The 24,984-nt window shown below is 50.3% G+C and overlaps 2 protein-coding genes and 1 long non-coding RNA gene across 7 annotated transcripts; 1 reads left to right on the forward strand and 2 right to left on the reverse strand.

Annotated features, from left to right (window-relative positions):
- Positions 1-1,693: 1,693 nt before the first annotated feature.
- On the reverse strand, positions 1,694-6,790 carry NOL12 (nucleolar protein 12). 2 transcript variants are annotated; one of them, XM_005302469.4, is made up of 6 exons: positions 6,526-6,790; positions 5,867-5,972; positions 5,326-5,374; positions 4,552-4,694; positions 3,456-3,547; positions 1,694-2,450 (listed from the first exon to the last, which is right to left on the reverse strand). In XM_005302469.4, exons 1-6 carry the CDS (start codon positions 6,597-6,599, stop codon positions 2,279-2,281), a joined length of 636 nt encoding a protein of 211 aa, XP_005302526.2. In that variant the 5' UTR covers positions 6,600-6,790; the 3' UTR covers positions 1,694-2,278. The 2 variants fall into 2 exon arrangements, with proteins under 2 accessions (XP_005302526.2, XP_065437468.1); XM_065581396.1 differs by lacking the exon at positions 6,526-6,790 and adding an exon at positions 6,186-6,454.
- Positions 6,791-14,341: 7,551 nt separating this feature from the next.
- Positions 14,342-24,144, forward strand: LOC101937098 (arf-GAP with dual PH domain-containing protein 1-like). Of its 4 annotated transcripts, none has more exons than XR_010597811.1 (11): positions 14,342-14,476; positions 15,670-15,800; positions 16,771-16,862; positions 16,946-17,028; positions 17,546-17,658; positions 18,136-18,282; positions 18,648-18,731; positions 19,744-19,806; positions 21,470-21,584; positions 22,351-22,582; positions 22,705-24,144. XR_010597811.1 is itself a non-coding variant. In XM_008179323.4 (11 exons), exons 1-11 carry the CDS (start codon positions 14,386-14,388, stop codon positions 22,731-22,733), a joined length of 1,137 nt encoding a protein of 378 aa, XP_008177545.3. In that variant the 5' UTR covers positions 14,342-14,385; the 3' UTR covers positions 22,734-24,144. The 4 variants fall into 4 exon arrangements, 3 of the variants coding, with proteins under 3 accessions (XP_008177545.3, XP_065437398.1, XP_065437390.1); XM_008179323.4 differs by having other exon boundaries at positions 21,513-21,584; XM_065581326.1 differs by having other exon boundaries at positions 21,513-21,584; positions 22,899-24,144.
- On the reverse strand, positions 14,470-17,551 carry LOC112058752 (uncharacterized). Its single transcript, XR_010597836.1, has 3 exons — positions 17,186-17,551; positions 15,817-15,882; positions 14,470-15,367 (listed from the first exon to the last, which is right to left on the reverse strand). It is a non-coding gene; the product is annotated as an uncharacterized LOC112058752 (long non-coding RNA).
- Positions 24,145-24,984: the final 840 nt, after the last annotated feature.

Here is a 24,984-nt window from a genome sequence, read left to right on the forward strand (position 1 = left end):
CTGTTTATCTTGTTCTAGTTTTTACAGAAGTGCCATTATCTTCCAAAGGCCCCCCACATCCACCCAATCACCCACAGTGCGATAGGTTTATCACCTAGGGTTTTACATCCACACTGCTATCTCTAGACCGCCTCTGGGACTGGCAGCTCCTCATTATTTATTTGTACTAGAGTGGCATCTAGAAGCCCTTATTGAGATCAGGGCTGCAATGTGGCAGACACCGTACAAACCCAACGCAAACAATCCTCACTCCAAAGCCTTTACAATGTAAACAGACAAGCCAGACAACTGGTGAGAGAAAGGAAGGATTATCACCCCCTTTTTACCCATGGGGAAGTGAGACAGAGGTTAAGTGTCTTGCCAGTCACCCAGGGAGTCTGTGACTGAGCTAGAATTAAGCTCATTCCACATGATCCCTAAACCAGTCCTTTAACCATAAAGCCACACTTCCGCTCTCCCACTCCTGTGTGTTCCATACAGCACACGAATGGAACACAGCTGCTCCTTTATTTAACTTACCTTGTCTCAATAAGACTACAATTCTGTTGCGAAGAGGAGAAAACAAACAACTCAAGTGATTCTTCCCCACCCAGGCTTTTTATGCAGATCAGAACTCTTCCAGCACAGGATCACCTAATGAGGTTTCATAGATCCTGCCATAGACAGGTTAATTTTCTAGCATGGCAGCTAGAAAACAAATGGTGACATTACCCCCACATTTGGCCCTTTTCTCCTTCACTCTGGCAGAATTTTTGAGGGGTGGAATGGGGAAGAAGTGATTTGATATATTAAAGTCACCATAAAGAGCTCACCGTAAGGGTGATAGTCATTTCATTGCCCAGAGGCCTTGCAGAGTTTGAGCCATGGCGCTGCTCTCCTGGAGGGACGGATAAGAACGTTGGGTGAAGAGCTGACCAGGAGCAGAGAGAATATTTTTCCAGGTCAAAATAATCTTGCTGGGCAGCTCCCTCCCCTTTTAATCTTCTTTTAGAGGGTTTTCTCCAAATTCCATAATCAGGGGTCACCAACTCCTATAGACACAGGCCAGGCCTATGCTACAAAAAGTTTGCCAGCTTAACTATGTTGGTTCGGGGTGTGAAAAAATATCACATCCCTGACCAACAGAGATATGCCAGCAACACCCCCCATGTAGACACATGTTATACCTGCAAGAGAGTCCTTTAGCTACAGGGTGAACAGTTATACAATTGCAGCTATGCGCGGAGTCTCCACTGGGGGCTTTGTTGACACAGCTATACAGCAAAGCCCTTGTAGCGTAGACTAGCCGAAAATCTTCCAGTCAAGCCACAGGAGAACAAACAGTTCCCTTCTGGCACAAACATTCAAGAGGTCTGAAGACGATCACTGCAAAGGCCTCTGGAGATCTCCGCCATCACCATGGGCACAACAACACAGCTGGGCCAGTGCACTAGGGGATTTCTTACTTTTCTAAACTGTCACACTGTCAGATGTAAGATAGCAGCCTTCAGTGACCAATGGAGCAATTCACTCCTGCCATGCCTATCTCAGTACTGCCACTAAAACATCTCCACATGCGTTCTTCTCCCTGAGGACCTATGTGCTGGAGAATTCAAGGCCCTCCTCACCCCTCAACAACAGGACCCATCCCTTTCCTCCCAGCTGGAACTGGGCTTAGTCTACTATCTATCCCACCTGCAATAAGGCACACACATTTGCACTCTTACAAAGTGATATTTATAAAGATTTACACCAGGAAGTTACCAATCTCACCCTGGTTATCTGTATACAGGCATGTGGCTTTGTGCAAAGAGCACGAGACATTCAAAGTGGGGCCAGCTTTCTTGAGCAAGGAGGGATGCAAAGTCAATGCAATAGAGCATAGGTGGAAGTTGAGCCCTCCCCTCCTCTTGTAAACCATCTAGATGTCATTCGCTCCACACCCAACTCTTCCATTTCTGTAAGGTAAGACACTAGCTTTCCTCTGCTCCCATGGGAAGAGGAAATTCCAGGGAACAGAGGGACCTATGCAGAAAAGGCAGGTCCAGGCTCGATTCACAGCCCCCCCAACAGAGACTGTAACAGACCTTCCACTGCATGCAATTACAGTGAAAAATGATGGGCCCAGCGTTTACTGGCCCCAACCAGGAGAAGAGATAGATGGGCTCGGCTGTACAGCTTGTCGAACAAGAATCCAAACACGGTCCCATCCACAACAAACTGGGCATTCACATCAGGCAGAGACTGTTGCCAAATGGAGAGTCTTGCCTTGCAGATAATCTCCACTTCAGTTTGACTGTTAGTCTTGGTTGCGCCCTCTTTTGCCAGTCAGTTTCCGGCGCTGGGACTTGCTGGTTCGTCCAGCACTAGGTTTCTGGGTTTTCTTGTGTGGGTCTTGGCCACGCCGGAGCTGCTTTCCCTTGGGCTTCTTCCGGCTGCGTGCGTGCAGTGAGGCAGTGAGCGAAGAGATCCTGTAGAGGAAAGAGAGAGAAAGTCTGAGGCTTGATCTACACTACAGACTTATGCTGATATAACTATGTCGCTCAGGGGTGCGGAAAATCCACATCCCTGAGCGATGCAGTTACACTGACATAACTCCCTGTGTAGACAGTGCTATGTCGATGGGAGAGCTTCTCCCGCTGATATAGCTACCGCCTCTCAAGGAGGTGGATTAAGCTCTCCCATTGGCATAGGTGGTGTCTTCACTAAGCACTACAGTGTAGACAAGCCCTGAGACCTATCTGGGATGGAGGGGTGCCTAATCACAAAGGGATTACAGCTTCCACCACAAAGGCAGTTTGCCTGCTTGTGGTGATGCAGGGCACCATGCTATTTATATTTGTGTTGCACTAGCACCTAGGAGCCCCAATCGTGGATCAGGACCCCATTAATTATACTCTGCCTGTACAAACAGAACAGACCTCTGTGTCAAAGAACTTGCAGTCTAAGTATGCTGCATAAAGTTTTAATCCCTTTGAAAATGGAGCATAGCCCAGTCACTTTAGCATTAAATACCACCCTGCAATGCCCGCAAAGCAGCTTTGAATCCCGGACACTAGAAAATGTTGAGAACGCCACAGGTCTAAGCTTTAAAGTCACCTGACTGGCAAACCGTCTCCTTTTGCAAATCTGTTGAGGAGGGGGCGGGACTTCACCCAAACTGCACCAATATCCTTCTGCTGCCACTAGCAGGGATTAACATTACTGAGCACTCATTACCCATCAGCGCAAAACACCCCTCAAACCCAGCTTTGGAGCACCATGGCCCATCGTTATGCTTGTGTTCTGCCGGTGCCCTCTGCTGGTAGCCGATGAGCACAGCATCAGCTTAACAAAACACCACAGCAAGCCCAGGATGGACATCAAAACCCTATGTTGTCTCCCCACATGCATACTCCAGATATCCAAGTTAGAGGTGGTAGAATGCTACAGGATTGTTTGGGCAGGAGGAGAGAGGTGAGTAGTTTTATACCCACCTCTGGGACAGGAAGGGATCTCCAGACTTCTTGGGCAATGTACTTGTGAATCCGCTTGACGTTTCCTTTTCTTCTGATCCACTACCTCCTCCCTAACAAAACACAACAGGTCAGTCTGAGCAGCGTTAGGTGGTTCCACAGCTCTCTCATTCGGACAACAACTTTGTGAAAGAAAGATCCTCTCATAAATGACTTCCTTCTCAAACTCTTCAAATCCTCCACTACTTGGTTCCCGATGTCTCAGTAAACCATAAGGAAGGACTCCACAGACCAATAGGGGACCACTATGCTGTTCCATTCCAAGACCCAATCTGTAATTAAGGTCTAAAGGGACACAGAATTGAGTTTCATTATGAATCAGAGGGTTTCATTTTTGAAAAGACACCAGGATGGGTTTCTGGATGGGCAGATGTCCTCAGGGATCTGCAGGATTCCCTCTACCACACAGGGAGCCTTTTGTTTCTACGTTACTGGTTCAACTCCATAGGCTCATAGTGATCACAAGGCGTTTCCAACCAATTACTGCCTGGAGACCCTTGGGAAATGAGCTTGAGATCTCAGTTCAATTCTGGGGTTTCCATATGCCAAAAAGCCACCACAGCTGGAACTAACTGGATTCCTCATTTGCAGTCTCAGCAGAGAGACCAAGGACTAAGTGGGTCACGGAGACAAATTCCCTCTCACCATAGAGATGATCTCTTCAAGACAGGACTCAGGCCAAGTGGACAGGCCATGTAGGGAAGTCTGTACACTAGCTAGTCGTGTCATACCTGCTCTGGGGATACGGCAGCCACCAGAGCTATCAACTCACCACCTTTCACCAACACTAAGTTTCTATGGAATATCAGAGAACTTAATTTTGGGCGTGAAGCAGCCTTTCGGGAAAGTTTACCCCCCCCCCCCATGAACCAACAATGGCAATTGAGGAAGAGTGTAAAAGTTGCTAGTCTCCTTTCCCATTCTTGCTCCTACTGAGGGCCCCAGTAGACTCAAACTACTGTCATATTTAGGGAATGTTGGTCCCATCCAACCAGCTTTGGAGATTTTTGAGGCTAACACGATGAGGACTGGACAGAGACACAGCAGAGAGTCGTACCCCAGAGGAGCTGAGTCCTAGCTGGCGTGCTCCTGAGAGGTCCAGGTCACTGACGGTAGTCACAGTTACAGTGTGGTTTGGGTGATCAATGCTCACAGACTCTGTTCGGGATGTCACCAAATGTTCCAACTCATCAGCCTCATCTGCAGAGTCAACAAAACACACCACTGACCATGCAGGAAAGGTGTGAACAACACAAACACACAGCAAATGGGCTCCCCAGGCCAAATTCACCCTGACCAGTTCCTGCTCTATATGGGTAGGTGCCCCAATTGCTGCACCCAGCATTACAGGGCTGAGAAGGCTCTGAAGCCACAGAGGCAGAGAGTGAAGTCAATAAGAACAAACATCCTCTCCCCGCATATAGGGGATCTCACACCTTGACAAAGCCTTACAGATCACCTCCCAGTTGCTGCTTTCTATACCTCCCACCCCCACCAGATACAGCCTCTGCCTGGAAAGATGGTGGCAGAGGGATTCCTCTCCATAGCCTATCAACACTGCTTCTCAGTCAGGCACAGGGGGCAATAAAATAATCGCTGGGCTAATTGGGCTGCCTCTGCATCATTCCCAACTCACATCACACCAATGAAGGAGAGATTGAACACATGTCTCCTAACAGCAGGACATAAAACCTTAAGGCATCAGGTTGGCCCTCAGTTAAAAACTCCTCCTTGTAGCTTCAGCACCCAGCCATTTGTTCCCCCCTCGCCCCCATCAACTGAGTTGTTGGTCATCATGGGGTACAAATCCATCACAGGAGACAACACTCACCTAGGGCCTCTTCTCTCTCTGTCAGCAGTTTCAGGTACTCCTTGTGCCGCTAGAAAGGGAAACAAGTCAAGTCACTGCAGTACTTCCAGTCTTACCAGCCGTCACCCATGGCACAATCTCTAAACCCTTGCCCAAAGCATGCCCCCACCCTTCCTCAACTGGGCTGCAAAATAAATGTCAAGCGTCAAGCTGTCCTGCATATACAGCATTGGCTAGAGCCAGTGTGAGGACGGGCGGTGTAATCTTCCTCCATACACAGCTGTGCCAGCGCACCTCAATTCTACCCTACTAATGCATCCCATTATTATAGTCCTGGAGTTACCACGCAGCTCTGCTGATACATCCAAATGCTGCAGAACCTCCAGCTATTCGAGTCCTGTCTTGTTCCCCTCTCAGCACCCTGTCTTGCCAATACACCTTACCCTTGGCCTGAAACACCCCAGCTATTCCCCAACTACTGTATAGCCCCTTGCCACAACATACTGCCACGAACTAAACACCTCTAACCAACTAACCACATAGATCGCCTAGGGGAAAGTACCTCCTCTTTCATCTTCCTTTGCTCCTCTTTCAATTTTCGCTTGATCTCCTCCACCGCCACTTTCCGCCTCTCCACTTTCCGCTTGTGGAACCCAGTCAGGTACTCCCTGCAGTTCACACGGGGCAGGTTACAGCCATCCTGAACAGAAGAGAAGCCCTGACCCTTGCAGAAGCTCCTCCCACCCCGAGAGAGAGGAGTGGGGAATGGGAGGAAGAAAACCAAGTCTGGCATGGCCTGCAACTCTCCACAGAGTACAGAGGAGGAGGGCCAGCATAAAGCATTTCCAAAACTGAGGCCCACAGCTAATCTTGTTTCCTACCAGTTCAAGAGGCCCGCCTCACTCAGCATACCAAGAAAGGGGCAGGGAGAGAAGAAACGTCCCTATTGGGTATGTGTGGGTGTCTGCTTCCCACGTGGGAAGGCACCTCTGCCAGGGGTGCAGTCCAGCTACTCTCTCCACACACACACACACACACGTGGGGAGGCACCCTGGAGGAAGTGGGGGTCCGGCTGCCTTTCCCCCTGACACGCACACATGGGGAGGTGACTCTGAAGGGGGGGAGCTGCCCCTCACACACACGTGGGGACGATCGGCGGCGTCTCTGCCGTCGGACCCTCGTGACACCCATGGAGCCCGGCTCGGGCCCCCGCTCACTCACCGCCGACTGTCCTCATCGAAAATCACCGCCCGCCGGAGCCCCGCGCCGCTACCCCCCTTATTCTTGCGGCCCATCCTGGCGCCGGCCCAGCAGCGCTGCTCCTTCCAGGGAACAGCCGCCCGCCAGGCCCCGCCCGGCTCTTCCGCCTCCTTCCGCTCGGCGGCTCACACGCGGCCTCCCAGCACCGCCCCCAGCAGATCGGCTCCGCTCTCCGGGCTGGCCGGGGAGGGGAGCGATACAGACAGAGCTGGCAGGCCGGGGTGAAGGGATGTCCCTTCCCCACGCCCCATCCGGGAAGGATTCGGCCTGGGGCGCGGGAGAGACCAGGGCCAGGTGGCCCTCAGCAAGTGTGACCGACAGTATGCACAATGAAAGGTTTCAGAGTAGCAGCCGTGTTAGTCTGTATCCGCAAAAAGAAGAACAGGAAGACTTGTGGCACCTTAGAGACTTTGTTAGTCTCTAAGGTGCCACAAGTATGCACAATGCAAGCCCTAGCTCGCCGACCCACCCTTTACCCGCTGGCTCAGCTCTGGGCAAGGATGAGCTCCTCAGTGAGCTTCATACCCACCTAAGCTGTGTCTCTGCTCTCCCGGGGCTCTCCTCTCCCACCCCCCAATGCGCGAGGCCATTCCCAGAACAGTCTCTGGATGTTAATAACAATAGCTGGAAGTTCCCAATCTTGGGATCCTAGCTTGGCGGGGAGTGGCAATGGAGAGAGAGACTGACTTGTGATTTTTGAATGCTTAGGTTGGCTAGTCTGTGCGGGTCCTTCTCTGAGGTACTGACACCTTACCTACTAACAACCAAGGGAATAAAATCTGGATCAATTCACAGCCTTGCTGCCTTTCCTCTAGTTTCCTGATCTGAACTTCATTCTTCTTCAGTTTGCAGCTTTTCTGTAGCTACCTCTTGTCAATTACCTGTTCTCCTCTTAGTAGGTCAGATTCTGCCCTCGGTTACAACCATATAACCCCACGGAATAACGTGGCACTGCATGTAAATGAGGGATGAAAGTGGCCCTTTATCTCTGTTCCTTTAACTCATCGTAGATGTTGCCACTGGGGACTCTTTACTAGCCTGGAGATGTTCCCCTCAATGTAGTGGCTGGACGAATGCACTGCAGGGCACCAAGAGTGTGAATACATTTCTCCAGCAACTGCACTTAAGGGAGCAATCTGGACTAGCTCCATTATCTTCCCCTCTCTATCGTATTTATTTAGGCCTGGTCTACAAGACACGGTTACTAAGCTGTCTTGCCTTGACCTGCCTGTGGAATGGCTCCACTTATTTGGCTCCCACTTACATTTAGTGCCTCTCTACCGTAATTTAGTAACACCACCTTCCCGAGCAGCGTAGAGTCACAGTCCATGTAATTAGGTTGACTCAGTGTCAGTGTAGACACTGCATTGCTTACATTGACCATTACTGGCTTTCAGGAGCCATCCCACAATGCCCCACACTGACAATACAATCGATACAAGCGCTCCTGGTGAGGACACACACCACTGACACAAGGAGCCAAGTGTGCACACACACAAGCGATTTAATAATGGTGGGGGCTGTATACCAACATAAGTTAGGTTGACATAATTTTGTAGTGTAGACATGGCCTTATCTAGCTTCTTATACAGTGCTCATCACCATACTATCGGAGCTCCTGGAGGTAGCACATCCACTCTTCCCTCTCATAATTCGGAAATGGTGTGCCCACTCTTTACAGAAGGGTACAACAATTTACAGTATGGTTACTTACCATAACGGTTATTGTTTGAGATGATTTGCCTGCATGGATCCCACTTGTAGGTGATATGCATGCCTTGCATGCACAAGCTCATGACTTTCTGGAGGGCCCAAACTGGCATTCCCTACTACTATTTCAAGAATCTATCACAAAACTGAAATAGTAGAGAAGAATGTGGATCACTACAGTTACTGTAAAATATACTGTGAAATAACTTTTGCTTCTAGCATTGCCTATGTGGATCCTCTTGTAGGCAACTGGTAGAAGGCATTAGGAAATGGTAGGTGTTACTAAGTTAATACCTGCACAGTGCTTTAAACATTTACATTGCTTATTTTTGTTATTTTATTTCCACTGTACTGCTGAGTAGAGCTGGTGTGAAAAGTTCCAAATTTGCCAATTCAAAATATTTTGCGGAGATGGTGCAATTTCACTGAAGTTCCCATGAAACACTGTCTGTCAGCTGTTTTCCTCCCCCCTTGCCTGTCTGGCACCTAAGTAGCCTACTTGGTGGGCTGCTGGGAACCCCAGGCTTCTAGGGTCCTTGGCTCTGGGTAGCACTTAAAGGGCACTGCTCCAGAGATGGGGCTCCATTCCCTTTCATGGAGAATTTTGAAATTTGGAATTAAACCCCATTTTGAAATATTAACATCCTCCGTGAAATGGAATGACCTTTCTCCACCCAGCTATAGTGCTGAGTGAACCTCTCTACAGTACCCAAGTGGAGAAGGGATAACATTTCTTCCTTTGGCACTATCTCATGCTAGGGATCCCTGAAAGGGATGTGGAAGAGGGGTATAGGCAGCATGGAGTGAAATTGGATAAAGTTTCCCTTTGAAATGATTTTTAAGAACAATTGGTCTGAGGCAATTCTACTCCATGCAACAAGGAAATAAGAAAGGCAGTTGCCAAAGGAGCAGGAGGAGGGGAACAGGTCCACAGAGAAGGCTGGTCCAAGATTCTTGACTGGACTGTCAGATATGAGACCTTGCAACAGATGACACGGTCATCCAGTTAACAGTTGCAGATGCTGATCTCTGTGAAAATATGTCTATCTCATAAGTAACTCTCTGGACTTGTGTAAAGGCCTTTGGTTAGTGTGTTACCTATATAACCCTGGAGACTGACATCTAAATGAAGGAGTTAACTTCTTTGCAGATGGAGGATAACAGTTCTAGAGACCTCAGCATTGCTCTTGAATCTTTAATAGAGAATGCAGGGAATCATTAGTTTTGTTGCTAAACAGATTAGGCCTGTTGGAATTATTAATAATATTTTAAATTATTAATATTGATATGGGAAATCACCAAACACTAATTTAACCATTAATTCTTTTATTAAATCAAAAGGCCAAATGGTACTTATACAATTGCTCTAAACATGCCTAAAAAGCCTAACTAATACGCAATTTACTACATCCAAACAGTAACAAAACATTTAGAAGCATTTGATCAAGATACTTACAACTGAGCTAAACCCAGGGGTACTCAGACTCATATCAGCCAGCTCCAACGTGGTCAGGCAGGTATTAGCAATGAACCCTTTAAGAGTTTACTTTTTATACCTTTTAACAAACAAGTGGTGTCACTGCCAATTACTGACTTCAGCTAAAAACCAATTGGAGACAGTCCACCCTTCTTTCCACTCTTAATCCACATAAGAGTTACAGTCTCCTTTCCTCCCCTCCTTCTTGGTGTGGAACAGTTTTCCCATTGCACCTGGGTTCACATAGGCTTTAACACTGGTGTGTGGGTTGGGGAAGGGCTGTGTCGGCTCATTGTAAGACAGATTCTCTATGTGATTTAAAGCCATCTGCAGTCACCCTTATTGATCAGAGGCCTTCTTTTTAGAAAATTTCCCTTATCTTATTAGTTATTCTTTGAACCAGACATCCTCCCTACTTTATTATTTTTGGCCTTATAACTCATTATTTTCAAAGCCTTCCTTCTACTTGCTAATCACAGCCTTTTTTTTACAACACATATGTATTTTCTTAACCTAAGCTAACTTTAGTTCTTTAATTTTATACTTATCCTACAGAGCCCCTCAAAAGAGAGGTACTCAATGGTTCTTTGGACCTCTCAGGCAAACCTAAAGACTGGACCAAGGAATATGAATGCATCACAGGTATGGCCACTGCTCTAGCTGCTATAATCTGCATCGAAAGCTGCTTAGAAGGCATGTTTTGTCACTTGATGACCCTCTGCTATCCCTGACTTAGTTTCCTTCTTAACAGCCTTGGGAAGCTGATCCTGGTGAGACAGTTTATCCCAGCAGTGGCACTGGAACACTTTTAATAGTGGGGCTGCTGAAAGCCAGTTCCCTTACCCTTGTCTGCGCCCCCGCCCCCTGAGCTGGGGCCGGGAGCAGGGCCGTGTCTCCGGGAGGGGGGGAACCGGAAAGGGATAAGGGGGCTGAGGCTGGGGCCACAGCTGGGGGCAGGTGCGCGGCTAGCAGCCAGGACTCTGGGTGCGGGGCCGGGACCCCAGGCGCAGGGCCGGCAATGGAGCCCAGACCCGGGGCTGGCAGCTGGGACTCTGGGCGTGGGGCTGGGAGCCTGCGTGTGGGGCCAGGAGCAGAGCTCTGTGCAAAACCCGGGGGTGCTGCAGCACCCTCCGCACTCCTAGTTCCCGTGCCTATGCAGGTGAGGAAGCAGTATATAACTAACACTTCCTGGTAGCTGACTATACTCATCTGGAGGGAGGCTGAGGAGTATGCCTTTTTCCACAGAAGATCTAACCTCTTTGAATTTCTCTCCCTAGGTGAGAACAAGGAGAATCAGATGATTGGTTTCTTTCTTGCAGGTTGGGTGGTTGCAAAAGCATTCAAACCTCAGGGAACTTGGTATCTTCAGTCAGGTCTTTTGCAGGAAGGGAAGTTGATGTGAGCCACAGATCCTTTCAGGGCTCCAGGATGCCTTCATTTGTGGGAATAGCTACCCTACTAGGGCCTGTAATATGTGGCACAAACTGAAACTTTCTCTGCTCAGCTGCCAGCTCCAGGTCTAGAGTCTCAGCAGTTCTCCCCATAGGTATTTTTGTAGTCATTAGGAGAAGTTGCTGGAGGAGCCACAGTGTCATCTGGGGATGAATAGAAGGGATGAGGAGGTCCTGTGGCAGGATACACATCAGTCTCTTCATCCTCCCATTCTTCGGATCAGAATTTCTGAGGGAGATGCTTTGGAGCTCTCACAGGAGAAGAAAGTGTAACCATCCTGGCCTCTTTTCTGCCTTCTTGGATGTTCAACCCCTTTCAGGTACAGGCAATGGAACCCACATGGGCCCGTGAGGCTACAATATCACTGAGCCATAAGGCTATGGAGGTGATACGCCAGGAGGAAACCAGGAAGCAGGAGGCATCCAAGAGGTAAAAGGAGCCTCACCAAAATGAATATGCTGGAAGTGAGAGATCCAAGGATGAACCTTGGTCCTGTTCCTGACAACAACAAGCTTAACTCTGGGGTGCTCTGGCTCCAAAACCTGCTGCACATAGATAGCATGCCAGGGACAATAGAAAGGGGCAAGTGGGGGCTTCTTTATTTTGTGCTGAGGAAGTAGTAGTAAGGGCCAAGCTGAAGGGAGATGTGGACCTCCTCGGTGCTGAAAGGTCCCAGGAAGACACAGATGCAACAGTCGATGCAGAGGGTCCTGATGCTGAAGTAGCCAAGGTAGAAGAAGCTGCAGCACTTGGCACTGAGGGAATGGGATGGGCTGCTCTGCTGTCAAGGACATGGCTGACGTATGGCTAGAGTAATATTGAAAGAGTAATATGCCTGGGGCTTCTTTACATTTTTGTCTTCACCAGTGAGGGAGAACCCTGACACTGTAATGGGAAGCAGTTTTTGGGCCTGCTTCAAGAGCTGGACACAGAGGTAGAGGTAGCGCTTGTAGAAGGAGCTGATTCCTTATTGCCCATGACACTTGGCTTTGGAGAAGAGGACAGTCAGGTTGCTTGGCTCTGAAAGGATGATTTCACAATATCCTTGGCATGGATTCCAGGGGTTTGGGGATTGGGGGTCTGTGTCTCTGTCCATTGGGGAACCAGTGGTCCTGCATCCTGATTCAACCATGTGAGACGGAGATCTCAGTGTGGCTTTCTCTGGTATTTCTGCCCTTGAGGATATTGCCTTTATGATTCTCTGTAAAAGATGTAATTGAGGCAGGTATCCAGGGTTTGACAGTCTGAGAACTAAAGGATTTACAAATTGGGCCCTGGCCTGGAACATGCCCTTTTCCTTAATGGAAGAGGGATTTCATGTGGTCATCTGTGATGGACGTTAAACTACCAAACAAAAGACAAGGTTGAAGTCAGTTGTCTCGGCTTTGACCATTGAAAGGGTGTGCACGTCAGCACTGGAAACACTTGATGGAGGCTAAGGAGGCTGTTAAGTGCCCAGTGGATCAGGAATCTAACACAGACTCTGTCTCTAACTCTATTTAAAACAAGCAGCTGCATACAGAAAAAGAGCAAAATCTCCTGAGGGGGAAAAGCAAGGATCAAAAGGGAAGTGGCATGTCCTGTCAGTGCCGACTCGCTGCCTACAGTGGTTTGAAGGAACGGAGTGGTTGTTGGATCAGCACCTCCTTTTATGCTCTCAGGGGCGTGGGGGACGGGGCATGAGGAACGGGCGGGGTGCACACGCAGCCCCAACGGACATGGCCCTCCAAAACGTGCTGCGCTCATGTGCCCCAGCAGGGGCGCTGGAACAATTTGCATAGTGGGGGTGCTGAGAGCCACTGAACCACACTGTAAACCCTGGATATGATGGGAATCACTTCAAACCAGGGGGTGCGGTAGCACCCCCCACACCTCTAGTTCCAGGACCTAAACCCAAGGCATCTCTACAGTGAGGACCCACAGGGCAAACATCCCAGGAGCTCCATTCCTCTCAACACTTGCTTTCCTGCCTCAAAGCCCCATTGGCTGAAATCTTTTGTCACTCTCGCCTCTACTCCAGTCAGCTTCCTCAGGCTGGGGGTGGGGCTAAAAGCCCACTGCCAAACCTCAACTGCCACAGAATTTTGTGGAACCTTTCGACTCCAAGATTAAAGGTTCTTGATTGGAGCCTCTCCCTCCCAATCAGGTTCAGGCAGGGGTGGGACTTTCTCAGCTCAGGCTGAAGTTCACTTTCTATTGTGGTGTTTAAAAGCGGCTGCTGGTGTGCAAGGCCCTAGATGTGTATAACATGATATCTTATGACCCCCTCTGGCAGTCAGGTCCCACATCCCCCTCTTCTGTCCCTACAGAGATCGGGTCGCATGAACTAGCTGTGTCCCCCCTCACTCACAGCTACAGATCAAGTCACACGTTCTGACCGCTTCTCTTCCATCAGTCCATACAACACATTTCCAGACTTCCTTTAAAGGAGCTGCAGTTTAGTCCATGTTGTTGGGAGCAGGACACAAGCTGTTCTGTTAGTTACAGGGTGGGTGCCGTGGTTGTTTTCAGTCTTGTAAGTGTGCCTCAAGACACAAGCTGCAGGACTCCCTGAAATATCCAATCACTATGTAGACAGTGTGGTCTGGTGGTAACAGCAGGGGAGTGGGCATTAGGACTCCCAACTTTGCCACTGACTTGTTGTATGACCTAAGGCAAGCCACTTAACCTCTCTCTGCCTCACTGTCCCCATCTGTAAAATGGGGATAATATCTACTTTTCAGGGAGCTTGTGAGGCTTCAGTAATGCTTATAAAGTGCTTTGAGATACTCTGATGAACCCTGGCACATTATTAATTATGAGGCGGCCTGGTGGCCATTACTCCTGACACTGGGTGTCGCCTCTGAACCTGTGTTGCTTTTAGCAACTTGCCTGCGGCTTGTGTTCTTTTCCTGGAGCTTGTCCTTTTACCAGCAGAAATGCGGAAAAACCGGTTCTGTGGTTAATTGCTGCACTTCCCTTCACGCCCACACAGTCGGCCTTCTCCTCCTCCTCAGCCTGCACACACCTCTGTCTCTTTCCCTCTGCTGCACTCTGTCAATCCAATAGGGTTTGCTCTCCGATTTTATTAACCCTACTGATCCCCTGCCCCAAGCCCCTTCTCCCTTGGGCGAGCCAGTGGGCTTGATCACAGGTAGCTGCCTTCCTGCCCCTGCCCTGCCCAAGGGCAGCTATTGGAGGCAATGGCTGAAAAGGATGACAAGAATTTGAAAGCCCTAAAAGAGGTGTGGAGGAGAGCTGAGAATGCCTTGTGCGCAGACTGTGGGAAGCCAGGTGAGTCTCTGGGGTCTCAGGGGGTCCCCAGGTTGGGGAAGAGGCTGAGGCGGAGAGAAGGGGACACTTAGCAGAGATGGATCCAAATTGGGGCTTGGTGTTGGGGAGACAGTTCCATGGGAGGGGCAGCTGGAGTAGCCAGTTTTGGGGATGAAGTGGAGGAGTAGGTGTCAGAAACTGTCTAGCCTTGGGGGAGCAGTGTGTCAGGTTGTGGTTTGATATGGGCTGTCTGGAGGAGTTTTTCCTCCATGGAGGGGGAAGGTATGGTGGGAGAGTCATTGGCCTAGCTGGACACTAGGTTCAGGGATTTGTTTTCTGTGTGTGGAGATGGTACCTGGGTAGAAGAGACCCTACTGTGCGCAGTGGAGGAAGAACAGGGACATCCCACCCCTTGAAGTGCAGAAAGATGGGGAGATTTTGCAACCACACCACCTTGGGCTGATGTCATGTAACAGCTGAGTAATTACTTGGGGTCAGGCCTGGTCAGGACTTGACAGAAAAGCTTCTAAAGAAATTGCAGATGCTGCAAAAAGTGGTGTGAGTGATTCAGAAAGCCATCCTCTCCTTAGAGCCAGCACTGAAACAATGTCCTGCCATGGAGATATTGTTCTACTAGAAGTGCCATCTTTTGAAAGGAATAGAAATCCAAGATCATAATCCTGGAGGAAGGTTAAAAGACCCCATGGCACTTTCAGCAAAATTAAGGCGTTAGCCCCAAATTCAATTTTTGGTAATTAATCACATTTAACCTTCCTAAATTCCTACTCATTTCAATTGAATTCAGTGTTGTTCTTCACTTCCTTGAACAGTGATTTGTGTTGCTGTGCATTGTTAAATAGCTGCCATATTCCACCCCAGAGGTGGCTGCATTTCTGTATTGGGTGAATGATTCTGAGAGAGAGAGAGAGAAAGAGAGAGTCTGTAAATTTTTTGGGGATCCTTCAAAAATAAAAGGCACAATCTAGATATAAGATCATTATCCTACTGCTTGGAACAGCAGGAAGGATAGAACGATAGTGATGTATTTTATTAGCTGGTGTCTATTCCCAGCAGGTGACTAACTCAGCTCACATGAAATTGAGGTTATACAGCCCTCCTCAACTATTTCCCTGGGGGCCTTGACAGCACATTTCTCAGTCATGGCATATCTCCCTTGAATACCTGCCACTAATCCCCTTTTTATTTACCCTCAGATCCTGACTGGGCATCTCATACTTTGGGTGTCTTTATCTGCCTGAGCTGCTCAGGTATCCACCGCAATATCCCTAACATTAGCAAAGTTAAATCCTTGAGGATGGACCACTGGGATGAGGCCCAGGTGCAGGTGAGAGTCTTCTTACCTGCATCCCTGCTGCAGTGCAACTCAAGTCGGGGTTCTTTGTCCAGAACACTCAATTTCTTGGGTCCTGGGAAAGTGAAACCGTATGATCAGGCCTTTTGAGCCATTCATTTCATAACTAGCCTCTTTGCTAGTAGAAGGGTTTTAATACCCCAGTGGAGAGGATTCCCTCCAACCCATCCCTCCCCCAACTTGATGGACGATGATGCACTTACCCTTTGGTGGGCAGAGTGAAGGCAATGGCTCTGCATTATTCCTACGTCATGTTATTTTATGACTAGGGTGGAAGTCTGCTTGAAACATACCCCGCCAAGACCCGGGGTCCCCTTGGCTGCACACAACTGATTCCCCACCAGCCAACACCATGGAGACCAGGCCCTAGGTCTTATGCAGGACTCAATAGTCCAAGCATGGCACCCCTTCCACCTCCACCTTGGAAGACTCCACGGCGCTCTGGAAAAAGCCTCCAAATAGTGCTGGATCCAATAGGATCTATGGGAACTTGACTTCTCCGCCCACTGTCCCCCTGGGCACTCACCATGTCTCCCAGACGGCCATGCAGAATCACCCGTATAGCACCATTCTTTGGAGACGAGCTGAGAACTCTGGGATATGTTCCCAAAAGGCTTTGCTGCTGCCACAATACACGGGATGGAACAGCAAGAGCACTAAACAAATGTACACACGCCAAGTGCGTGTGCACTGCCCCCACGTTAACCACTTTTGCGATAATTACATTGGGTTCAGTACAATCGATGTAAGTCTCTAAGTCAGACCAGGCCTTTGAGACTTGATAGATACCAACCCTTGTGTAGTCTCTCATCCAGGGACATTTCAGTGGATGGGAAAGGGGATCTGCTTAGATGGCTACACCCTGCGTGTAGGTGGGTGGGAAAGGCCCACAGTGCAATTTGCATCAAAGGGAAAGCACTGACTCTCCTGTCTTATTTTGCAGTTCCTGCAGCAGCATGGGAACGCAGTGGCTAAAGCCACGTACGAGGCTCACATCCCCATTTACTATTACCAGCCAACCCACGCCGACTGCCAGTAAGAATGATTACTTAAGAGAGGGTGGTCACTTCTGGGATCCTTCAGTCTGTCACTAAGCCCCACATTGTGTCACTCCACAGAGTCCTGAGGGAGCAGTGGATACGGGCCAAGTATGAGCGCAAGGAATTCACTGAGCCAGGGAGACAGCTGCCGTATTCCAACGGTAAGAGCACGGCATGGATTTATCCCTCACATTTATACTGCCCCAGCCCTGGCTGGGTGTTGACAGGGCACTTGCATGAGAAAGCTCGCAGCACTGACATCTCCACTGGCCCTGTCAGCACTATTGTGAAGGAGCTCACATGCTGGCTTGTACTTACAGGGCATTATTTTGAGGAAGCTCATGGTGCTGGCATCTTGGCTGGGCACTGCCACAAGGAAGCTCACAGCACTAGTGTCCCAGCTGGCACTGACGTGATGGAGTTCACAGTGCTGGTTTGGCCAGTGCCCCAGGCTAAGGAATCACGGTCTTCCTCCATCCCACTCCCAACGACGACAGTGGTCATATTTGAAGTTCTCCTGTCAGTGCAGCAAAGCAAACTCCTGCACCCGAGGGCATGCAGAACGAAGCAGGCAGAGCTCTGGGTCACTGCCAAGTGCCTACGTGTGGCGGGCTGGGAGGCTGAGGCGTACGTGCAGAGAGCGAGCTCTCTCACACAGACTGGCCTCTCTGTTCCTAGGGCTGAAGGAAGGGATCCTATGGAAACGGGGCCGGGATAACGGGCAGTTCTTACCCCGCAAGTTTCTCTTGTCTGAGCGAGATGGGTGTCTCAAGTATTTTGCCAAACCGGACGTGAGTATGGTCTACTTGGAGGGCAGCTCCTGCCTCGCAGTGCACCCCAACCTGGGGAGAGTGCCCCCTGCTGGTGCCAGGGAGACATTTCTATTCTCCCCACACAGTCCTGAGGACTCCCTTGCACCCTCAGAGTCCCCCATGCTGGGATACAGCGTCCCTTACTGGTAAAAAGGAGATCCTTTCCATTCGCTACATTCCCAGAGGGATTTTCCCTTAGTGCTGCCAGCACAGCCCAACCTGGGGAGAGAGCCCCTACCTCGTGCCACGGAGACATTACTCTTCTCCTCTTTACAGTCAATGCATCCAAACCTCTGACACACTCCCTCTGCTGGTGCTAGGAAAGCCTTTCCACTCTCTCTGCCCAGAGGACTCCTCTCCGCTTGCCTTGTCAGTGCCTCTCAGTCTCTAGCCACTGGTTTCTATCCCATCTGTATCTTTAGGGCCAGATCTCACCGATTCCATTTCCTTTCTCAGGCAAAAGAGCCCAAAATAAATATTAAAATTGACACCATCAATGCCACATTCCAGCCAGTAAAGATCAGGAACCCCAATGGCCTGCAGATCTGCTACCTCAAGGATAACAAGACCCGCAATATCTTCCTCTACCACGAGGATGGAAAGGTACAGGGGCCTGTCCTAGCCCGAGACAGAAATCCCAGCCTTTAGCAGTAGCAGGTGCTGGAGGGAATGGTGTAGGAAAATGCTGGCAGAATCATTGTACTACATGTTGTGGGAGTGCTGCATGTGTGTGTGGGGGGGTGTCACTGGAGGGAAAGGGGCAGGAGGATTGGCTGGGGGATGAGTTGCTGTATAATTTAGGAGCCACTGTAGAGACTGGTATATAGGCTTTTGGGTTGAAACTGAGGAATGCTGTGAGAGTGTGGGCCACAAGAGGAGCTCATACATATTCCCAAGGAGCTGTTCGGAGGGGTGGGTCAGCACCGGTCACTCTGAAGCTCTCTCTCCTGTGCTGCTTCCCTCCCCAGGAGATAGTGGACTGGTTCAATGCGATACGCGCAGTGCAGGTTCATTACCTGAAGGTGGCATTTCCCATGGCCAGTGACAATGAGGTAAGAGATCACCTGAGAGTAATAACCAGCCCCCCTGCTGGTATCGGTATCTAATACCACCCAGATAGAGGAATTTATCTGTTCTCTCAGAGTCCTCCGGGGAAGAACTCACTATTGTGGCTTGGCTAATGTTCCCTCTAATTTTTTACATCCATGTGTGGAATGAATTTTGCTATGAGCACCAATATGGAAGTGATGTGTGGCAGGGGTGGAGCCGAGTTCAGAGTGTGGGAGGGGGCTCAGAGCTGGGGCAGGGGGTTCAGGTGTGTGTGGGGATGAGGGCTCTGGCTGGGGGTGCGGGCTCTAGTGTGGGGCTGGGAGGATGGGTTTGGGGTGCGGGAGGGGACTCAGGGTTAGGGCAGAGGGTTGGAGTGTGGGGGGGCGGTGATGGCTCTGGCTGGGGATGCAGGCTCTGGGGTGGGGATGAGGGGTTTGGGGTGTGGGAGGAGGCTCAGGGCTAGGGCAGAGGGTTGGGGTGCAGGGGGGGTGAGGGATCTGGCTGGGGTAGCGGGCTCTGGGGTGGGGACAGGGATGAGGGGTTTGGGGTGCAGGTTGCCCCAGGGCTGTGGTGGGGAAAGAGGACTCCCCCCAGCCCTCTCTCACTACAGCAACCCAGGGCTGGGGGAGAGTGCCTCTTTCCGGCCATGGCAGCTCTGGGGCCGGCGGAGAGACACCTCTCCCTGCTGTGTGCCTGCGTGGCCCTTGATAGCCTGCTGCGCGGCTGCACAGCTTAGAGGGAACTTAGGATGCCAAGCTAACAGTGGTGCGGTTACAGGAGCCTGAGATGGGCAGAGAAGGGCTGCTCTCTGACGTATCCCCTGGAGACAGCCCTCTCCCCTGACAAAGCAGGGAAAGTGACATTAGTAGATGGAACTTAGAAGGGGATTAAGATCATGAGGAGGGAGAAGAGAGGAGTTGGAGCGCTGAGGGCAGGCTGAGAGGGAGGGAGTGAACAAGAAGAACCAGCTAAAGTGAAAGATGTACTGGGATATACCATTCTCCTTTTATGCAGATCAAAAGCCGACTAATGCAGAAATTCCTGAAGGAGGGGTACATGGAGAAGACTGGTCCCAGGGTAAGATGGAATGGCACAAGGAATCTAACTGAGACACTAGGGTTCCTGACCTGCCCGGGTTCATTTCAGGATCCTCATGTTTGTCATCATATCCCCAGACTTCTCAAAGAGCCGCGGCAATGCTGCTCTGTGCCTCAGCTAGGGCACAGCTGGGGTCTCATTGGGGAGCAGTGAGGGTGGCAATGAGGAGATGCAAAATTAGATGAAGATGGAGGCTGAATTCCTCACTCATCCCACAAGAGTGGGTTTATTAAGTGTATGTATGTGCGTGCATATGGACCTTGGAGACTGACCTTCCCTGTCACCTGAGCTCAGGGGCCCTTTGGGTGAGAAGTCTGTATGTTGGTGGAGACACTCAGGATTGAAAGAACATGGGTGCTGAATCCCCTTCTCACCTCAGCAGAAGTGGGTTCCCTCCAGGGCAGGGATTTTGAGACCAGTTTGTGTGTCTAGATCAGAGGTAGGCAAACTGCGGCCCACGGGCCACATCCGGCCCTCGGGACTGTCCTGTCCAGCCCCCGAGCTCCTGGCCCGGGAGGCTAGCCCCGGCCCCTCCCCTGCTGTCCCCCCTCCCCCACAGCCTCAGCTCGCTCGCTCCGCTGCCAGCGCAGTGCTCTGGGCAGTGGGGCTGTGAGCTCTTGGGGCAGCGCAGCTGCAGAGCCCGTCCTGACCTGGTCTCTGTGCTGCGCGGTGGCGGCGGCCTGACCCGGCTCCAGCCGGGCAGTGCGGCTGTAGCGCCGCCAGCCACCGGTGCTCCAGGCAGCGCGGTAAGGGGGCACGGAGCAGGGGGGGTTGGATAGAGGGCAGGGGAGTTTGGGGTGGTGGTCAGGGGGCGAGGGTATGGATAGGGGTTGGGGCGGGGAACAGGGGGTTGAATGGGGGCAGGGGTGCCGGGGGGGGCAGTCAGGAAGGAGGGGGGGTTGGGTGGGGCAGCAGGGGGCAGTCAGGGGCAGGGGTTCCGGGGTCAGTCGGGACAGGGAGAAGGGATGGTTGGATGGGGCAAGGGTCCCGGGGGGGGAGAGGGGGGGCGTCAGGAATGAGAGGAGGGGTTGGATGGGGCAGCGGGGGTCCAGGGGTGGTCAGGGGATAGGGAGCGGGGGTGTGTGAATGGGGCAGGGGTCCCAGGGGGGCTGTCATGGAATGGGGGGGTTGGATGGGACAGGAGTCCCGGGGGGGAGCAGATAGGAGGTGGGGGCCAGGCCAAGACCCCCTCCCCTAACCGGCCTTCCATACAATTTACAAAACCCGATGCGGCCCTCAGGCCAAAAAGTTTGCCCACCCCTGGTCTAGATCAGGGGTAGGCAACCTATGGCACGCGTGCCGAAGGCGGCACGTGAGCTGATTTTCAGTGGCACTCACATTGCCTGGGTTCTGGCCACCGGTCCGGGGGGCTCTGCATTTTAATTTAATTTTAAATGAAGCTTCTTAAACATTTTAAAAACCTTATTTTCTTTACATACAACAATAGTTTAGTTATATATTATAGACTTATAGAAAGAGACCTTCTAAAAATGTTAAAATGTATCACTGGCACGTGAAACCTTAAATTAGAGTGAATAAATGAAGACTTGGCACACCACTTCTGAAAGGTTGCCAACCCCTGGTCTAGATGAAGCCCGGATTTAAATGAAATGTGGTAGCAATTCCCCTCTCTCCCCCGCAGAGGGCACTCTCCTCCTATAAATGTCCCCTCTTCACCTCCACAGCAGAGAGAGGCCTTCAAGAAGCGCTGGTTCACACTGGATCACCGCAGACTCATGTACTTCAAGGATCCATTGGTAAGTAGGGTGACCAGACAGCAAGTGTTGAAAAATCGGGACGGGGGTGGGCGGTAATAGGAGCCAATATAAGAAAAAGACCCAAAAATCGGGACTGTCCCTATAAAATCAGGACATCTGGTCACCCTATTGGTAAGTCAGAACTTGGATTGCATCCAGCTTTATTGTGCTGTGCTCTGGGGCGAGGAACAGCTGAAGGGTCCCTTTCCCTAGTGGTGTGGAGGCGAGACACAACTCCCCAAATGTCCATCAACAGATGCTTGGCCTCCCCATTCCACACACATCTCTCCCCCACCACCTAGTCATTCCAAGCCCTGTGCTTGCATCAGTCCTGCAAGCAATGGGAACTGGGTTATAATAACGATATGGTGGAAGTGATGCTATCTCAAGATAGCAGGAAGGGGACAGGAGACCCTTCTTATCCAGCCACCCTCTGCGTAATCCCCCTTAATGCCCTTCTAGAGCCTCCAGTTCCTCCCACCATATTCTTTGGTCTCTTGTTCCAAAGATCATTGCTCATCCCTCCCACCCCCCTTCCCAAATCCCATCCCCTCTTAGTTGCTTCCTCTGAGTATAACTCCCCTGGTGTTCTGAACCACCAGTTCCCTTTATCCCGTTTGTTGTCACCCCTCCTTAGACCTTTTGCACTCATCTGCTCTGCCCCGTCTCCCAAACTCCCCTAGCTCAGGCGCTTCTGGGCCATGTCTATTTGGATGCCAGCGAATCCCTCCCCATGACACATCTGCCTTTCCCTCCTGCTGTGCAGGATGCGTTTGCTAAAGGCGAGGTGTTCGTGGGCAGTAGGGAGCATGGATACAGCGTCAAGCAAGGGCTGCCAGCGGGGCCTCAGGGCAGCTTCTCCTGGCAGTACGGCCTCACCATCGTTACCCCCGACCGGGAGTATCTCTTCACCTGCGAGACAGAGAGCGACCAGCAGGACTGGATCACGGCCTTCAGTCGGGTCATTGAACAGCCCATGACCCCCCAGGAGTATGCAAGTAAGTGCGAGGATGGTGTTCACTTCTCTCCTCCTGCACCCGCCCACCAGCCTCATAACAGAGAGAACTGAGGCTGGCCTGTCTCCCTGCTCTGATATACCCTCTATTTGCCTTCCCTACAGTTGAAGCCTACTTCAAGCTCAGCTCCTAGGAACCCCCCGGAGAACTGGACTGCAGCTCTACTCTGCCTTAGCCCTTTGGGAGAGTGCTATGAGAGAGAAGAGGAGCTGTGCACCAGAGAATCAAGACTCTCCCAGTACCTCATGGTTTGGAGCACTTTTTCTTAAACAGATCAACCAACCTCCCTTTGTTGCAGGGGAGCAAATTAGGCTGTACCCCTTTAAATGGAAGACACATTTCAAGACTGAACATTCAAAGCAACCAGTCACTGAGACCACTCCTAAGCAATGTTGTGATCGAACTGGAGACTGGAAGGGTCTGTCATCCAATCGGGCTTTAAAGGTTTGAGTACCAGGAGTGGTGAAGGGTGGGGGAGGGGGTGTTGTCTTTTAAACTTCCGTTATCGCACCTTACTGGAAAAGGGGAAGCTACCATAAAAGTGGAAACAGTAAGCACTCATTCAACATGGGTGGTTTGCAGGGTGGAGTGCAGCTCTGGCAGGGAGTGTAGTCTAGAAGCAATTATAACATTACAAGGAAATGGCTTCTCAGTTGCTTAGGAAGAATTGAATTTTTCTGGAAATATAATGACGTTTGACATTTTACCATCATAAATCCAGGAAGGACGTTTAGAAAATTAGTTCTACAGCCAGGGCTGGCACCTTCTTTTTCATTGACCATGCCAGCTGCACACAATAACCTAGTTCAACAACTATCAAGTCACATATTCACAGGCGACCTTCTTCCAAAATTTTGCTGCAAAGATTAAAGGACTGGTGTGTATGTGCATATATAAATTAGGGAATCACTGATACGAGTATGGGGAAGACACTATATGACTATCGACAGTATGGCAGAGACTGTTTTCATTCTGAGCTGTACATTTTAACAGTTGTGTGCATTCCATGATAATAATACCTAGCTCTTATCTAGCACTTTTTAGCAATAGACCTCAAAGCACTTTACAAAGGAACAAGTATAATTCTCTCCAGTTTTACAGATGGAGAAACTGAGGCACAGGGAGGTGAAGTAACTTGCTCAAGGTCACCCAGAAGACCATGACAGCGCTGAAAACAGAACCCAGGTCTCCTGATTGCTAGTTCAATGTTCTATCCACTAGGCAACACTGCCTCCATAGAAGTGTAATACACTGGATTGGCATGTGGGTTCATGTTCTCCTATTAGTGCCTGGCCCCAACAAGTATAACAGCCTGCTACTTATACATAATTAAAAGAGTTCTTCATTAGCTCAAGCAGTAGAGACCTGTGTTTTGGATCCTGGAAGTTGCAGGTTCAACCCCTTCTGATGTCTCCATGGTTTATTATACAAGCAGCATGTGTATGTACATAGTGTCTATTAACAGGGGCTAACTGGAGTTAACGGTGCACTCTGTAATGTAATAAGCTCAGAAAGAAATGAATAAAAAATCTCATTGTAGTTTATTGTTGGTTAGGTGAACTCCTGTTCTGTTAAAAGTTAACCCAAAGGACTTGTTCTTGGAGGAAACATGAATAACATGATAGCAGAATAAAGGGGGCAGAGTCTGTATTTTTCTACGGTGAGCAGAGAGGGCCATGACTATTTCCATCAGAATCAAGTTACACCCTACAAAAAATGAATGTAGTCAGCTTCACTTTCCTTCTCTGCCCCTGTTGGGGGGGATCCCTTTCTGCCTTTTGGCCTGGAACCACCATGATCGGAGGGACTTTCCATCTTCTGACGGGAGATCACCTCACATTCAGGGATGAAGACGGTGGTCAACCGCCTTGCTCCCCTGGCACAATGGCACTTTCTTCCATGAGGGTAAAGCTCATCTGTGCAGGAGCCAGAGCTCTCTCAGGGGCTGGTCTGAGGCTACATCTACACTACAGGGGGGAGTTGATTTAAGATACGCAAATTCAGCTACGTGAATAGCGTAGCTGAATTCGACGTATCGCAGCCAACTTACCCCGCTGTGAGGACGGCGGCAAAATCGACCTCTGCGGCTTCCTGTCGACGGCGCTTACTCCCACCTCCGCTGGTGGAGTAAGAGCGTCGATTCGGGGATCGATTGTCGCGTCCCATAAATCGATCCCCGAGAGGTCGATTTCTACCCGCCGATTCAGGCGGGTAGTGTAGACCTAGCCTGAGATTGTGGCATGAACTCCCCCAGGAACTAAGGATCAACACAAACCCCACCCCTTCCTCTGTAAGTACAAGGTGCATTTCTTTGCCCTGCCTTCTCCACTAAAAACAGAGCAGTGTATACATTAAAAAGAACACCCCCCCCCCCCCGAAACAAA

Source organism: Chrysemys picta, chromosome 1 (genome assembly GCF_011386835.1).
Source record: "Chrysemys picta bellii isolate R12L10 chromosome 1, ASM1138683v2, whole genome shotgun sequence".
Lineage (NCBI taxonomy): Eukaryota > Metazoa > Chordata > Testudines > Emydidae > Chrysemys > Chrysemys picta.